Raw genomic sequence first — 17,992 nt, forward strand, 5'->3', positions numbered from 1 at the left:
TTTTTTGGGAATCTTGGTCACAACCTTTAACATGATAAGTTCCTGTACTAAGTCATTGTATAAAACGAAACAATAAAATTGATCAAAACAATTTTTAATTGAGATGAAATCAGTTCAAAAGTGAGGTAGAAAAGTTAGATGTATTGACGTATTCACAGAGAGATGCAGTAGCATACAATTTTTCATTTAGAAGGAAGCAACACGAACTATGGTACCTCTTGATACAAGGAAGATTTATGAACTACAGTAAAAGAAATATTTATGTAGAGTCATGTTGTGGGGGTTCATTTATTTATTTTTGAGTTTGGCCAAATTTACTTGATAAGGCAAAGCTGGTTTGTTTGGCCAAAGAAAGTTATATCCAACAATTGACCAGGTTATAGTGAATTCAATAATTAGATCCATACTACATGTACAGCAAGATGATAATAAGATTAAATTTATACAAGTGTTAAAGTTATACAAGTTTTAATTATCAGTTATTGTTACATGAACGCGAGTTCAGACCAATAAGACATTAGCGGTTTTGGTAGTATCATTTTAATGGAGTATTCCAATTTGAAGAATTTTACTTTTTGGCACAATGGATTACATTTAAAAATATTTTTGTATCAGATTAGTTTAACACAAGATCAGGGTGTTTGAGTTTTATTCTACGCCTATATCAGCAACTATTCAGCGCAGTACGAAGTCCTCTTATTAACATTATATATCAAATATATATATAAATGAAAACTGTTTATTAAAAGCGTGATATTATCTGTCAATGAAAAAGAATTATTCCTTAAACGCAGCCTTTGTAAAGAATCTTTTTAATCTATCTGTTTACTATCTTGACAATGGAAAGTTTTCCGTAGTTACATTTTGTTTATTTGATTTAGTTGCTTAGAAACTCATTTTAGCAGAGTGGTGGTTAGAAAATAAGTGTCATCTAGAAACCTGATTATTGCTGACAACATAAAAAAACTACACAGACCTTTTACTAATACAGCTGTGTAGCAATAGAACCCACAGACATTTCAAATAACTATAACAATATATGTCATAATCGATTTGATTAGTACAATCGTACATTAGACTCATGATGGCCTCGAGGTGTTATGATCCTCGACTTAGGTTGGAATAGCGAGTGGCGAGTGTATCCCAGACGAAAGTGGGACAGTTTTGTTTTCCCGCGGTTGTCCTCATGAATAACACATGTCGACGTGTTCCACATATCTACTGCATTAACCTGCTTCATGAGCAATTCAACACATCACATCTCTAGAGTAACATTGCAGCGCTTAATACATTCCCGACAATACCTGCACCGCAAAGTTCGAACGAATGCAAAATACTACATTGAAATTAGTTTCGGGTTGCTTCTATTAACGTAAAGGTTTAAGTATTAAATTTGTGATTTTTAACAGAAACGTTGTTATAAACAAAAAGTTACCGTTGTACGTTAAAGTTGTTTAACATCGGTGTAATGCACAGAATATACGTTAAAAACTTTTTGACCAAATAATACTGCAGAAGAACGCAATTTTTGTAAAAGTAAGGAAATATATGGTGGAAAATAGCGATAATAGATTGGGTTTTTACAACAACACAAATTAGAAAAACAGGACTAACAAGACATTAAAATCGAATGACTGATATAAACAGACAATACTGTACAAGAAAAGAAATGCATATTATTTACTTAGATAATTGGTAAAATATAAATAATCTAGATAAATCAGTAAACAGACACCAAAGTTTATTATGTTTTGGATGTGTGTGGCAATCTTGTGAAAACTCGCCCCTGTGACATTACAGGGCACTGTAACTGGCAATCATGCGAAAATCCCATCACTGTCACATTACAGGGTTCTGTAACTGGCAATCATGCGAGAATCCCATCACTGTGACATTACAGGGCACTGTAACTGGCAATCATGCGAAAATCCCATCACTGTCACATTACAGGTTTCTGTAACTGGCAATCATGCGAAAATAACATCACTCATCACTGTGACATTACAGGGCACTGTAACTGGCAATCATGCGAAAACCCCATCACTGTCACATTACAGGGTTCTGTAACTGGCAATCATGCGAAAATCCCATCACTATCACATTACAGGGCACTGTAACTGGCAATCATGCGAAAATCCCATCACTGTGACATTACAGGGCACTGTAACTGGCAACCATGCGAAAATCCCATCACTGTCACATTACAGGTTTCTGTAACTGGCAATCATGCGAAAATCCCATCACTCATCACTGTGACATTACAGGGCACTGTAACTGGCAATCATGCGAAAATCCCATCACTGTCACATTACAGGGTTCTGTAACTGGCAATCGTGCGAAAATCTCATCACTGTGACATTACAGGGCACTGTAACTGGCAATCATGCGAGAATCCCATCACTGTCACATTACAGGGTTCTGTAACTGGTAATCGTGCGTAAATCCCATCACTGTCACATTACAGGGTTCTGTAACTGGCAATCATGCGTAAATCCCATCACTGTCACATTACAGGGGTCTGTAACTGGTAATCATGCGTAAATCCCATCACTGACACATTACAGGGTTCTGTAACTGGCAATCATGCGTAAATCCCATCACTGTCACATTGCAGGGCACTGTAACTGGCAATCTTGCGACAATCTCACTACTGTACTTAAAAACTACGCCAATCGCGTTTGGCGGGGAGCAACAGCATACAATGATACAACCGACCTCTAGCAACGTGGTAATATGAACGTGACACATTTGTGTAGTTGGGCGGGGAGCAACAGCATACAACCGACCTTTACCAACGTGGTCATATGAACGTGACACACTTGTGTAGTTGGGCGGGGAGCAACAGCATACAATGATACAACCGACCTCTACCAACGTGGTCATATGAACGTGACACATTTGTGTAGTTGGGCGGGGAGCAACAGCATACAACCGACCTTTACCAACGTGGTCATATGAACGTGACACACTTGTGTAGTTGAGCGGGGAGCAACAGCATACAACCGACCTTTACCAACGTGGTCATATGAACGTGACACACTTGTGTAGTTAAGCGGGGAGCAACAGCATACAACCGACCTCTACCAACGTGGTCATATGAACGTGACACACTTGTGTAGGATTACAATTAGCATTAGACATTTAACTTGACTTAAAAAGATCGAAGAAATTTAGTGAATTACTTTAAAATAACCCTGTAAACTAACGTATAATCGATTTTCTAAATAAATTGTTATTTCATTTTCAAACGATACAACCTAATAAAGGATATATTTCAAAAGGTTATAATATTGTCACCACGCATTGGAACACCTCGTTCTTTCGGGTGTATTCTGGAACGGATATAGAAATTCCCATTATATCCGTAGGTCAGGGGTTTAATGTTTAATGGATTTGTTGTTTTCATAAAGGAAAATCGTAAACTCTTGCTCCTGTGATTGTGTATTAAGCTGTACACTTTTAAACGTAGTTGTAGATTTGGTTCAACACTTAAGTTATAGAATACATACACAACAAAGAAGACGTAAATATTGTTTTAAATTTATGAAACACTAGCAGAGTACCTGTCCTTCGGACGGGGTTAGTGCATGTGGTATAAAATGCTTATTGCAGTTTTACTCGTGCTTTGAGTTTTCAATGAGAGAGGACGCGTTAAAAAAAAATTGTTTTACTATATTTTACGGGATACTATAGTATATCACATCTACCATAATGTTCTACCACTGCACCTAAACAATAGAAAAAAGTAAAGTTCTTTTTGTCGCTGGTTGGTTCAAATTAGCTGTTGTCGTAAATACAAAAATAATTAATAGTGCTGCAACCTGTTGGTAAACCTTTCGGGAATGTGAGCTATCGTCATACCAAATTTCAACCCAATCCGACCAGTATTTAATGCGTGATTGATCTTCAAATAAACAAACAAACAAACAAACATACATACACACAAACAAACAAACTTTCACATTTATAATATTAGTATGACTAAACATGAAAAAGTTATAAATACAACAAATAATGCAATCTATACTATTATATAAAAAACTAATGGTGTCTGTCTGTATGTGTGTTTCTCTCAATATGGTAAAAACAACTAGGATTTAAATTTTACAAGTCTGTGTGTGTGTGCGCGCGCGTGTGTTTGGATGTGTACAGAGGTACAGAGCTACAGACCACACCTGTAGTTGCGCGCGTGTGTTTGGATGTGTACAGAGGTACAGAGCTACAGACCACACCTGTAGTTCGATTGTAAGGAAATTTAGTATGTAGGTACTAATCCATAGTATCTCCAGGTGCATTTTTAATGATTTTTTTAAATTTTGATTTTAATGAAGATTTCTTTTATATAAACCCAACTATGATTTTAAAAAAAACAAAATTTGGGGGGAAAACGCTGGTTTTGAATTAAAATTAATGGGTTATGTATGGTATTTATAATTCTTAAAACTGTATCAATGATTATGGAAAAAATATATATTCTATAACCCAGACAGAACCTGATAAAAAATATATCTTTATCAACCCAGGCTCTGCTTTTGATTTTAAAGTGTCTGGAAATAATGTGATGCATTTTCATAGAAACAGTATGAAAATTTAGATGTTTTGTATGAATTTTAATAAGTTACAGTAAAACGCCCGTTTAAAATAATTACGATAATAATCTGTATCATTTACGATACTAACATAAAACTACTAAATATACTTATAATATTACAATATGTATATTCTATGCAAAGTGTAAGAATAAAGGCCAAGAGATGCTGATCACGATTGCTAAAATGAGTTGTGTAACCTCTACGTCTTCCACCGAGCAGCGGATATCGAAATTCGTTTTGTTACAGAAAGGTACAAATATTTTATGAATGGTCCCATTTTATTATCGGCTTCCAATCTGTGTTGCGAAATTTTACAATATTTTTGTACGCTGTACTAAAACAGTTGAATACTGTTGTTAAAATATGTTCACCACTTGATTATTATTTTTTTTAGAACTCATCACTAACGGTGCTTGCAGAATTCAGCAGTAGGTTTAATATATTTGATTGTAATGCTATTTTACAATGGTCTTTTGATTTCTCGAGCAGTTTATCGTCAATAAGTTAAACGTTAAAGGTTATTTTTGTTAATTAGACTTTTTTGGGAATGTTGGTCACAACCTTTAACATGTTAAACTCCTGTACTAAGTCATTGTATGAAACGAAACAATAAAATTGATCAAAACAATGTTTCATTGAGATAAAATCGGTTCAAACGTGATGTAGAAAAGGTATATGAAATGACGTATTCACAGAGAGATGCAGTAGTACCTATACAATTTGTTATTTACAAGGAAGCAACACGAACGATGTTACCTCTTGATACAAGGACGATTTATGAACTAAATGAAATATTTATGTAGAGTCATGTTGTGGGGGTTCATTTATTTATTTTGAAGTTTGACCAAATTTACTTGATAAGGCAAAGCTGGTTTGTTTGGCCAAAGAAAGTGATATCCAACAATTGACCAGATAAAAAGCAAACAAAAACTGATGATTTTTTTTACTTTAAGCATTAACGTTGATGGCCTAACATTTTGGCCCGTGATTAGGATATTAGATCAAGCCAAAGATAAATCTCCTTTTGTAATTGCATTATACAACGGTGAATCAAAGCCAAACACTTCAACGATTTCTTGGAGCCTTTTGTAAAAGAATGCAAGCTTTTGGAAACAAATGGAATAAATTTTAATGACAAAAATAACATATTCTTTCAGAATTAGTTGTTCTATAGTAAATGCTCCTGCAAGAGCATTTCTAACATTCATTGTTTATCAAGTCTCCTCACGATTGTGAAAAATTCACCAAAGAAGGCGAAAGCTATGGTGGAACTACTTGGCCATATAGAAGCAAGCAATCACTCCCCCCCTTTAAGAACTGATTCAGAATCTAAAAACATTGGATATAAAGATGGAGGTCATCAAGTTAGTCAGTCTGTCATCTAAACTTTAGATGTTGGCTTGGTTTCCCAGGTACTTATTGACTACGCGCATTTGATCTGCCTAGGCGTTGTTAAAAGGCTAATTCGGGCTTAAGTTGATAAAGGGCCAAAACAACAATCATTTAAGGTAAAACACATTTCAGACAGACTTATTCCATTAACTCAGTGTACCCCAAGTGAAATTTCTAGGAAACCAAAAGAGTTGAAGCTTTTCAATTTTGTAAAGCAACAGAATTTAGAGCATTCATATTATATTTATTATCGTACAAGCGCTGAGGGGGTTTGAGCATGCTTAAAAGTGTAACGAAATTTGACTTTTGATTATTGCTAAGGTGCCCATAGTAGATGTAGAAAACCGATGTTGTCGCATTCCTAGGTAGTTAAAAACGTGGAGGGAGGGGGTGAAGTTGGGAAGACAGCCGAGCACAGCATATACCTCGAGAGTCAAAAGTCATATGAATACGTTAGACATGTCAAACTATGCAGATGCGTCCCAAAATAAGATTATGTAGTAGTTTGACAAAAACCCACGAGAAGTTAGTAAAAATTACATTTTTTAATTTACGATAAGTTTAATTATGAGTATTATGGTTTTGTTGTTGTTTAGAACTACTGATTTTTCAAATAACAACTTTGGAGAGTAGTATACAATAGGGAAATAATATTTACGTAGATAACACTATAGCGATACATAGCTTAACAGCTATACAATCCTCAGATCCAATAAACCTAATATAATCAAAGGCGTAACACGCGTCGTGGTCATTGCTCTAGGCCTTTGTGGCACCGCGCACAAAATGACTTATATCTCGAGAACCAAAAGTCATATGAGCCAAAAGTGCCATAAGACCAGATAGGACAAACCGTTATGTTGGCAAATGAAAGGCGTGTAAACCCTCAAGAACTCTTAAAACCCGAAATTGTTGGTTTTCCTTCAAGGCTTGCTTTTGAAAATGGAACTAAAAAAAAGTGTTAAAGCAGACCTGATAAAAGTAGTTGAAGAAGACACTAAATTCAATGAAAGTTTTGATTTAATAAGCTCATTACCAAAACAAGTACATATGATGGGATAGCATAAATTCATAGTATGCCAAATGCTGTGGTATTCTAGGAATCCTTTGAGGATTCAGCTAAATATCAACCGTACAAGTTTGAGGATGTTTTAAAGCAGAACACAACATGTAGGGTTGATAATGTCTATAATCAATATAACGAATCTTAAATGAAAGACACAGAACAAGATAAGTAGCAACAGGCTCCCTTTAAACGTGCATATTTATAATGACTTAACAAAACTTCCATCTCATTGGCCACACTATTTATCAAGCTCCAATAAAGAAATAGTTTATTGAGTATTTAGGTAAATACATTTTAGAAAACATATTTGTGCCTACAGGGAAAATGATTGTTTTGTCTTGATCATTCTCTAATGAAAATTTGTATTAGGGGGAACACATAAACTATCGAGGAAACTTATAATTTAAGGAATAATCATGTAGAAGCAGACACAAGAATATTTCTTCGTGAGCATGAATGCTTAAAATGTTAAGTATATGGTAGTATCGTCTGCATTCACAGTCCAGATATAGACGTCTTCATACTAGGATTTAGATTTTGGAAACAAATTCTATATCAAGGATGCAAAGAAATTTGGTTTATTGTGGGAACGTCTAATGAAAAAGATGTAATATTGCTTCAGAAAGTCTTGGATCCCAGATTTCTGAAATTTTACCAGCACTCCTTACATTCACAGAATGCGACACAACTAGTTAACTATGTAAAAAAAAAACAGCTTATCACTATGTGAAAAAGTATTGTGATAGTATTAATACGCTTAAGTTATTAAAACGGCTAAAACTTATTAAAGAATGGCTAGAATGCTTAGAGACACTTTATTTACGACTTGCTAAAAAAAGAAACACCTGCGACGAAAACAGTTTCATCAACTTTTCTACTAGTGATATGGTTGCATTGCCTGCAACCTGCAACCTCTGATAGCTTTCAGCTACACATATTACGTTGTACAGATTCCCTAGCCCCTTTTATCAAGCCTCAACCCTTGGAAGAGTTTGGTTACTTTAAAGACGAAAACCAGAAACTACGACCCAAACTTTTGACGTTCCCTACAATACCAGACAATTTGCTTAAACATCCCGCTGTAAGACGTGCCCAAGAAAATAATGTCCTTGTTTTTCAATCTGAAAGCTTGTTGCAACTACTGCATGTGTCATGAAAGGTGTAAAAGTGATTTAATACTCAAGAAAAAGACTATGACTTTGATTAAGACCACGGTGATGAACTATCGAAGTGATTGTGCATACACTTATGAGCCAATACTTTGTGAAATGAGAAGTCCAGACTGATCTCTTGATTTTACATTGTACATGATTTTACATATAAGTAATTAAAAGAGTTGAATAGAGAACATTATAGAGGAATATTAGTTTTTTTGTGTTTTAGCGAATTTCCCATATTAGTGCAGTAAAAAAGAGCGAAAAATTCCTTAAACCTAAAAAAAATTAGCACAAGCGGGGAATTTCGTACAGACGTTGGGTGTACCTTCCTTTTGAACATACTAAAAGTCCCCTAAAATTGAAGCTGTGCTACGGCCACCATATTGGAAAATGGCGGGATATTTCTGTATTTTTTGCTATAGTGACTTTATTATTAGAGATACAGGAAAAGCCTAAATGTACAAAATGTAGTGAATATAAAAATACACATTTTTTGTATTTATCACTTTTCTCTTAACCCGACAGTTTTTGAGTTATTTGCGATTAAGTATATTTAGTTTTTCTATTTATAAAAAATAGACGAAAAACATGGAAATTGACGGTTACTCTCAATGATTACTATAATTCATTCCATTTAGTCATATAGTGTGATACTATACAATCTTAAAATTTAACTTTATTTAATGAGCAAACAAATCCGCCACAGCAAACCTGCGGACACACAAACTAACACAAAAAGACTTGACATCCCAGTGTAAATTTGGAAGGTCTTTTTTCGTGTCTAGTTCATGTAGGTAACACTGAACGTTAGTGACGAAGAGTTTCTGGCAATTTTGTGATTTCTACTATACTGTTTGGTTATAGAACTAGGGTAAGCACGATTAGATCGTTTTATTTGGCTTAACGAGGTTTTCAATGACTGAAATAACTAGAAACAATTTGTAAACAAATCACGACCTCTACAGTCGACCAGACGGAATTAACTGACAACAAATTCTTTGGCTGATCCTTAACGATAAAAAATCTATAATAATAAGTTTTATCTATGATAAAACATTCTCTATTTCTCACTTTCTATTTTCCTATCACAACACCCCCACTTCAGTGACAGGCGTGAGTCCGGCTGAACTGTTTCTACGCCGGAAGCCTAGAACTATCTTAACGATGTTGAAGCCAAATTTACTTGATGGGGCTAGGAAGCAACAGGAGTTGCAAAAACGGGCAGCAGATAAACACAGGGACTCTAATAGGACCTTCAGTGAAGGCCAGCAGGTGTTAGTGAGGCAGGAAAAGATTTCTTGGGTTTCCGGCCAAATTGTGGAGTGTAGAAGTCCAGTAACCTATCTTAAGTTAGGAGGGTCCTAAACCGGACCAGGTTTTGTCACGCGGGTCATCTAAGACCAAGTCATGTGGAGGAAGATGAAATTTTGGTTAGAAGAGAGGAAGCCAGATCAACCAGAATCAGTGACCGTCAGCGTGTCGCCAGAAAGAGTATCTCCAAGTCGGCAGAGTTTGCCATCATCGCCAAGTGCCAAAAGTCCACCGTCACCCCATGGACGGAAGTCGATGGAAGAGGGGCAGCGTCCAGAGGTGCAGTGCAGTCCAACTTCTGTGGTTAGAAGATCGCAGCGCACTGTGCGCAAACCAGCTAAACTGTATTTGTAAGTGTGTATACACACGATTAAAGATGAAGAATTTTTAGTTGATTATTAAAAAAATAAAAAAAGAAGAAAAAAAAGTGTTTGGTTTTAAAGAGAGTTTTATGTTGAATTAAAGTTTTTATAAGAAGTTTTGATTTGTAGGCCAACTATTTTAAAAGAGTTGGCGAGTGTAATATATAAGGAATCAATGCTTAAGAGAACTAGTTGTTTTAACGGTGTTGGCTGCACTGTACCAATGCCGTGACGTCATTACTACCAGATCTCCGGCTCAACGGCTGTCTAACGTCATACATGCTAAAGGTTAGTCATGTTCTTATGTTGTGCGTTATTCCTAAAATAATTAGTTATGCTCTTATCTATTTCAACGGACTATAGATCTATTCCAACGGCTTGGCACATAAGTTGATATTTGAATGTGATTCATGTGGCTACAGTAATTCTTTCATGTCGTCAAATACATTTAGGAATAAGCATGAAGCCAACCTGCGATTTTCTTATGCAATGCGCTCAATAGGCTTGAGCCTGGTAAAACGTTTTCCGCCGTAATAATCCTAAGCTCCTCCTAACCTATGGATGCAGACTTTGTACAAACAAATCCTCCCAAGTCTAACAGATGTGTGTAATGCCTCTTTGAGAAATGCAGCCTCTGAAGCTGTCCTAGAAAATGAAGGGAGTCCAGATATTGCTGCCGCTTTTGACGGCACATCGCAAAACGCGGGTTCAAGTCACTAAACGGCATCACAACTGTAACATCTTTTGGCACTGGAAAGGTATTAGATTATTATTGCATGTCAACATTCTGGATTAATTGTGTCAGAGATCTGTACAAGAATGATCCAGTGAAGCTAGAACAGCATAGGAAAGAGTGTAAATCAAATTACTAAGAGTGTAATCTAAACCCGCAACATGACTTATGTCCGAAAGGAGAGAACACTTGGTGCAAGATTAATAAATCGTTAATAACAAAAGCACCGTTTACACACAACAAATCTCTTCCTGAAGCAGTCATGAAAGCAATAAAACCGATATATGAAGATTTATCTGCAGAAGGACTTTTGAGGCGATGTTTGCATGGCAAAACACAAAACCCCAATGAAAGTGTAAATAGTTGTATATGGAAAAGATTGCCTTGCCTAAGACTGAATTTGTTGGCCTTACTACATTGCAGTTTGGTGCGGCTGATGCAATCTTCTGTTTTAATAAGGGTTATATTGCCAAAGCTAATGTGCTGAAACACATGGGTCTTAGGCCGGGCGTATGCTGAGAAGCACGCAACACAGCACAAGGCAGAAAACTGTGCCACCATTTCATCTTACGTTGCCGCGTAAGCTGGAACACATGTGTGTATGTCACTGACATATGCGTGGGCCGGCATGTCAAAGTTTTCGACACATGCGACACAACTTGGGTGCAAGCACGAAACACAATATAGACTAACCAATTCCTCAATTTCCTTGTCAAACTCGGAGTAGTAGGTACTTTCAGCCATCTTGACAACTAACCAGCTGTGCTCTCTGCAACTAAATGCGTGTGCTGCGTGGCATGTCTCAGTTTGTGGCAAAGACACAGATTTTCAGACACACTCAACACAACTCGTGTGAAAGATGACAACAAACAAACGAGCGTCCATTGAGTTCCAATGTGAATTATCTGTGGTGTATGAAGTAAACCATGCAGTTTTGAAACGTCATGATAGGACTATCGGAACGGAGCTTTATAATTTTAAAATATTTTTATTTTTATTTTTGATTACACGCAACACATTGTACTTGTTCTTAAAATCTTTTTTGGCCAGTCAAATAAGAATTTTTCTAGGAATTAATTCCCAGCAAGCTGGAAATCGTTTTAATACCTTCATTTGGTCCCAAATGAGTGTAATCTGAGTTTGCACCGTTCAATGAGGTGAGCTTACATTATGGCTGCCTAAAATAAATTAAATTTTAGTACTTTTTCAGTTTTTTCCGAGTAGCTCAAAAACAGTGTGTCAGACGCAAACAACGTCCTTTTAATATCAAAGAGGATTAAATTATGCGTAAAATGAGTATATAAATATCTAAATTCGGTTAAGTAGTATAGCCAAAATCTTAAGTTATAAATATATATTTTTTTCGTTTCATTGCATTTTACATTTTGCGACTTTCCAGAACCCCATACTATCTTTGAATGAGAAACACATCCGTGACTATTTCCTTCTTTATACGAAGTAAGAGTGGGGAAAACAGCTGATCAAGTATTCCCAGCTGTTTGCAGTTGTATAGTACAACAATATTAGCTAAGTGGCTGTCATCAAGAAAATTATAACACAAATTATCTTCCGCAGCAAGGAACTAGTTGCACTGAATGGAAAAAGTAGTATATGAATGGAAAAAGTGTGTGATGCGTACAGCTAGCATGCACGGGGGTCCGTGGGACCATGAAATATTGCCCGGGTAGTAGAGTCGAGTTAATGCTCACTTTGGAAGTGATGTTGTGAATACGGCGTTGTTTAAAAATAATCGAGGGCGTTTACCAATATTTTTATTTGTTCAAACAAGTGTTACATAACGTAGTGATCTGTTATCTTTATGATATTAAGTGTTTAACATGTTAGGACATGAACGATCCTGAGTATTTAATCTGTGATAGACCGTTACATGTTGAGGCCTCAACTTCTGTGAAACAACAAGGAATAGTAATAATAATAAGCAATCAATCCTTGGCAAACATAATTTTCACTAAAACGATGACTGCAACCATGCTGAAAGAACAATTTCTCTCTAACTACAACATCTAACTCAATGCTGAGTGAGAAATTAGTGCACCAGGGGCTTGAAGTCAGACAAGCTCTTGAGGATGCTGATATTCTCATAGTCAACACTGCCATTCAAATGGCTAAGAACTTTGCGAAAGCCATAATAATTAAATAGGACAAAGATCTATTGGTCCTATTAACCGCCAAAGCACCAAATTCCTCAAACTTTTACCTCAGGAAATCTGGAAAGAGGACCTCTTAAAACATGTTCTGCTCTCCCAGGCATTTCAACTTCTCTTCTCCTGTCAAAGAGAACCTTCCGTTCCTATATGCAATCAGTGGATGAAATACCATCTGCATTCTATCGCCAAGGGATGTTGAAGATTATAAAACTCCTTGAAAAGAACATGTTGTAGGGGGCTGTAAAGGGTTTCCACCATACAGATGTTCATCCTGAGGGCCTAATTTTAGCAGGTCAACTGTTTGTTTATCTAAAAGCAATAATACTGTTAATACCTCACTGGACAAAATTCGTTACGAGATATTCTCAAAATCCATTTCAAAGTTAACTTTCAATATATAGATTCTCTACCACTAACAAATGCAGCCGCCGCCCAACACATTCTACGAGTTTGCCACCAAATACAGAGCTGGTATGATAGACCAGTGGATCTGCTCAACTGGGGTTAGAGGATGACGGAACATGGCTTACTCCCAAACATAAACACAAAGAATCCAGCTCAAATTTAAATCCTAGTGTCATTCAGGTACAAAAGAGTGTACAGGAAAGTGCAGCTGTCATAAAGTAGACATGGAATGCTCAACAATTTGCCTTAGCTGCCATTGGTCAGTCATGCTTAAATTTAGCAGTTTCAAGAAGAGAGTGTGTCCCACATACCGAACACCGTAGAAGCAGAACCAGGTGAGGACAGTCTCTTTGACAATCCACCGCAGCTTGAGATAAATCCTTACATTTACGGAGGATGTGCAGCCAAGAGGACAGTTCATGGAACCCGATTTTAAGGTTTATGCAAAATTAGTTCTTTCAAAATACATGAAATTTTCAATTGAAATACCTTTTTAACGTGTTATATTATACCATTGACTATATAATATAGTCAATGATTATACAACTTTCATTCTATAACTGCCATTCTATATATTTTTTCTTTTTCTAATGGGAGTCAGTAATATGATATTGTTTGCAATAAGATGCGTCGTATACACAACATCACCTCCAAAGTAACTGATGCCAGCCACTTAGCAATGATATTGTTGTACTATACAACTGCAAACAGCTGGGAATACTTGATCAGCTGTTTTCCCCACTCTTACTTCGTGTAAAGAAGGAAATAGTGACGGGGTGACGGGTGTGTTTCTCATTCAAAGATAGTATGGGGTTCTGGAAAGTCGCAAAATGTAAAATGCAATGAAACGAAAAAATATATATTTTGAACTTAAGATTTTGGCCATACTACTTAACCGAATTTGGATATGTATATACTCATTTTACACATAATTTAATCCTCTTTGATATTAAAAGGACGTTGTTTGCGTCCGACGCACTGTTTTTGAGCTACTCGGAAAAAACTGGAAAAAGGACTAAAATTTAATTTATTTTAGGCTGCCATAATGTAAGCTCACCTCATAGAACGGTGCAAACTCAGATTAAACTTATTTGGGACCAAACGAAGGTATTAAAATGATTTCCAGCTTGCTGGGAATTAATTCCTCAAAATGTATTATTTTGATCTAATTTTACTGGCCTTGCCAAAGTTGTTGAGCACCAATCCAATACCTCTGATTTAAAAGTTAATGACTGATGTTAAGTAAAATATGATAAAGAACTTTTCCCAGGTGAAATTTTAAGAAAAGTAGAACCAAATCAAGTAGAAGTAAGTTGTATGGTCAAAGCCGGGAACTACTGGAAGTGGCCAACGATTCCAGACATTTTAGTGTATTCAATTGAAGATATAAAATGTAAACTTTTTCCTCCTTAAGTGGTAAATGCCAGGGGCCAATACAAGTTTCTAAATATGTAGAGGACATTATTTTACTTCTGTGGCCTTTTAAGAGGTATTTGCACTTTTTTGCGAGGGAAACCAATGCCTAAGCCACTAGATTCCTTGATGGTAAAAATCTAACCCCCTAATCAAGATATCATAGCTGGAAGAATGTAACAGTCTCAGGACTGAAAAAATGGTTTGGAATCCTAATAAATATGGGCCTTACCCCCTGGAAGAACATATGTAAAAAGCTACTGGGACAGTAGACCAAACCAGGACATTCCTTTCTACTCCAAGACTATGTCCCTCAACCAATTCCTGATTATAGGACTCATGCACTCCCTCGTAATGACCCTAATCCTAATTATGATCCCTGGGTAAAAATTAGGTGGATACTGGGCCATGCAAATACTATGTTCAAGAAGTATTTTATTCCAAGCCAGGATTTATGCATTGACGAGAGCCTAATAGGTATAAAACACCGCTGCGCATTCATTCAGTATTAAAAAAAAATAAGAAAAAACAGAATGGCATAAAAGTGTGACAGTAAAAGTAATAACCGTATTTAATAAGCTACACATAGAAATCTACAGTGGCACTGATTACCTTGCTATAACTGACCCAAATGCACCACTTTTCCCTCAGCAAGTGGTTATGGAGGTAATGGAAAAAAGTAGACTCCTCGATAAAGTATTTAATCTTTTTACCAACAAAGACCGGGCTGACCAATCTTTTTCAGGTACCGGCTGGTTGGGTCAATTGACGACATCTTATACCCTGGAAAATCAAATCCCCTTGGGATCATAGCAAGGAGATACTTGGGCAAGCTGTTCAGGCAAGAGATAGTGAAGTGGGCTATCAAGTCATTCAGCCTTGAAAGGGGGGTCTCCGGGCGGATACTGTACACCACATCCGTCCTCATACACCACATAAAAGCCTTGATTAGGGGCAGTTTTGCTATAGGCTACATCCCTTCTTGCTAGAGAAAAGCAAGGGTGGCATTTCTCTTGAAAAAGGGAGGGATCCAGCCCAGCCAAAGTCTTACAGGCAAATATGCCATCTTTCATTTTAAAGACTACAAAAAAAGTAGTAAACTGGCACATTAGGGATACCTAGAGGAAAATCCCCTCAGCACAAACCAACATATGTTTCTGAAGGGCAAGTCAACAATAACAGTCCTAAGCAACCTGGTCACAAAGATAGAAGAGACCCTGGAACTCAGAAAGCTCACCCCCCCCCCCCCCCTCAGAAATAAGTAGGAAAAGAGTTAAGTCAGTGAATGAGTTAAAATACAGGGAGCGGCAGAAATATCTGACGGTTTTCAAGCGAGTACAGTCCGGCAGCCGAGTGGAGGGGATTGGTGGGGAGCGGCTCATTCTCAAGGCCAAGTGATGCCATTTCAGTCACCATGGAGCAGTGGACCAGTATACATCGCGCGTTTGCCGTTGAGGCGTTTTTTAAAAATGACGATTCTGTTGTTGGTATGCAACATAAGTTTCGGAGGCATTTTAATGTGGCTTGTGGGGAACCTATCCCATCCCAAAACACCATCAAATTGTGGGTGGATACCTTTAGATCACAGGATCAACTGCAAAACGTAGGCCTACAGGCCGTCCAAGGCCAGTGAGGACGCCTGAGAACGTGGAGCGTACCTTGGAATCTTCCTAGACCAGAAACCTACCTGGAACAGGCACTTAGACTATAATCTTGCAAAACGCACAGTAGCCTTCGGACTAAAGAACCTTTGGTAAGAAATGGGGGCTTATCCCAACCTTATTTATTGGACTTATATGAGACCATAATCAAGCCAATGATGTGACACAGCCCTGGTGGCCAAAAGCAGTGCAAACAGTGGCAGGCAGCTAGCATGCACGGGGGTCCGTGGGACCATGAAATATTGCCCGGGTAGTAGAGTCGAGTTAATGCTTCAGAGAGGGACTGGACACCTCTCCATACTAAGGGATTTGCCAAGTATAGACATGGAACTGACAATGCCAGACCTGATGACCAAGGAGTATGACTTCAAGGTACAACTGGCAACAAGGCAGGCTCAAGATGGGCAGGGCATGCCTTGTATTTTACACAGATTGAAGTTGAAAGGATAAACCCCCAGCTCGCGGTTGGGGTTTAATGGCAACAAAACCAATAGCTCCTTAGCCCTGGGAAACACAGTGACAGTCTTTCAATCGGAGGTCCTGACTAATCCTGGACAAGAACGTGAGGAAAGGGAAAATACTGATCCTCTCAGACCCAATAAAGGCCCTGGGGTCTTGTATGAAAGTGTCACGAGCAGTGAAGGGGTGCAAAAACACCCTCACAACACTGGCAAAGCGGAAACAAGTAAAAGTTTATGGGTCCCAGGACACTCAGGCGTGAGCAGAATGAGAAAGTTGATGCACTGGCCTGGAGGGGTGCAAAAGAACAGCAATAAACTTGAAACAAACAACCAACTATGCACTCCACCACATCTCAAATTAGGAGCCAATTTACAAAAGAATAGAAACATAGCTTTCAGTGTATAGCGATGTTTAATCTGTATGAATTAATTTCACCACTATATGAACGAATATTTGATAATGATTTATTTACAAACGAATAAAGAAGTATACTGAATCATAACATAGTCAAAACTAACTATTTTTCAACAACTAGCAACAGCTGTTCATAATAAATATTAAACAAAGTATAGACCAAAGGCACAGCTGTGGCTAAGTCAACGCCACATCAGCCCCCCGCAGAGACTGGAAGTCCAGGAAGCTTGAGCTTTACAGAGGCCAGTCGTCGTGGTCGGCAGAATACAGGAGGTCCTGGAGTTGTGTGTATATGATGTACTATCTGGTGCTTCACTTCTCGAGGCAATCCTGGAGGGCGAGTAATTTCAGGGAATTCGTGCAAGATTTTAGAGAGGGAAGAAGTAGTGACTACGGATTTTACGCTACATTGAGTCGTAACGGAAAGTTGTCCTCCTGTGATAAGTCCAGTTTTGGCATCATGAAGTCGCAACAATCGACAGTCAGGAAGCAAATGGTAGTAACTGAGGAAGTCTGAGCCAATGATTGGAACACTGACATCTGCAACTGTGAACTGCCATGCAAAACTACGGTGAAGGCCTAGGTCCAATGTCATAGAACAGGTTCCGTAGGTCTTGATAGTACTACCGTTGGCGGCACTTAGTTTAAAGTCTGTAGATGTGTGACAGTCTCGTAGAAGACGTTTGGGATAACATGATACGTCAGAGCCGGTGTCGATCAAGAACCGGAGATTCGGCTTTTGATCTGAGACAAAGATTCTGCGGCTGGGTGCTTGACAGTCAGTCGCCGCTGTTACTGGCCGTCCTCGGAGTTTCCCGCGTAAGAACAACGAGATGTACATTTTGACGCGTGCTCA

At 37.7% G+C, this 17,992-nt stretch overlaps 1 protein-coding gene across 1 annotated transcript; it reads right to left on the minus strand.

Annotated features, from left to right (window-relative positions):
- Positions 1–17,329: 17,329 nt before the first annotated feature.
- LOC128984206 (uncharacterized) lies at positions 17,330–17,977 on the minus strand. Its single transcript, XM_054403504.1, has one exon. The coding sequence runs from the start codon at positions 17,975–17,977 to the stop codon at positions 17,330–17,332; it is 648 nt and encodes a 215-aa protein (XP_054259479.1).
- Positions 17,978–17,992: the final 15 nt, after the last annotated feature.

Source organism: Macrosteles quadrilineatus, unplaced genomic scaffold, assembly GCF_028750875.1.
Source record: "Macrosteles quadrilineatus isolate MER2022 unplaced genomic scaffold, UCM_ALF_1.0 Scaffold_2__2_contigs__length_208266976, whole genome shotgun sequence".
NCBI classification, from domain to species: Eukaryota; Metazoa; Arthropoda; class Insecta; order Hemiptera; family Cicadellidae; genus Macrosteles; species Macrosteles quadrilineatus.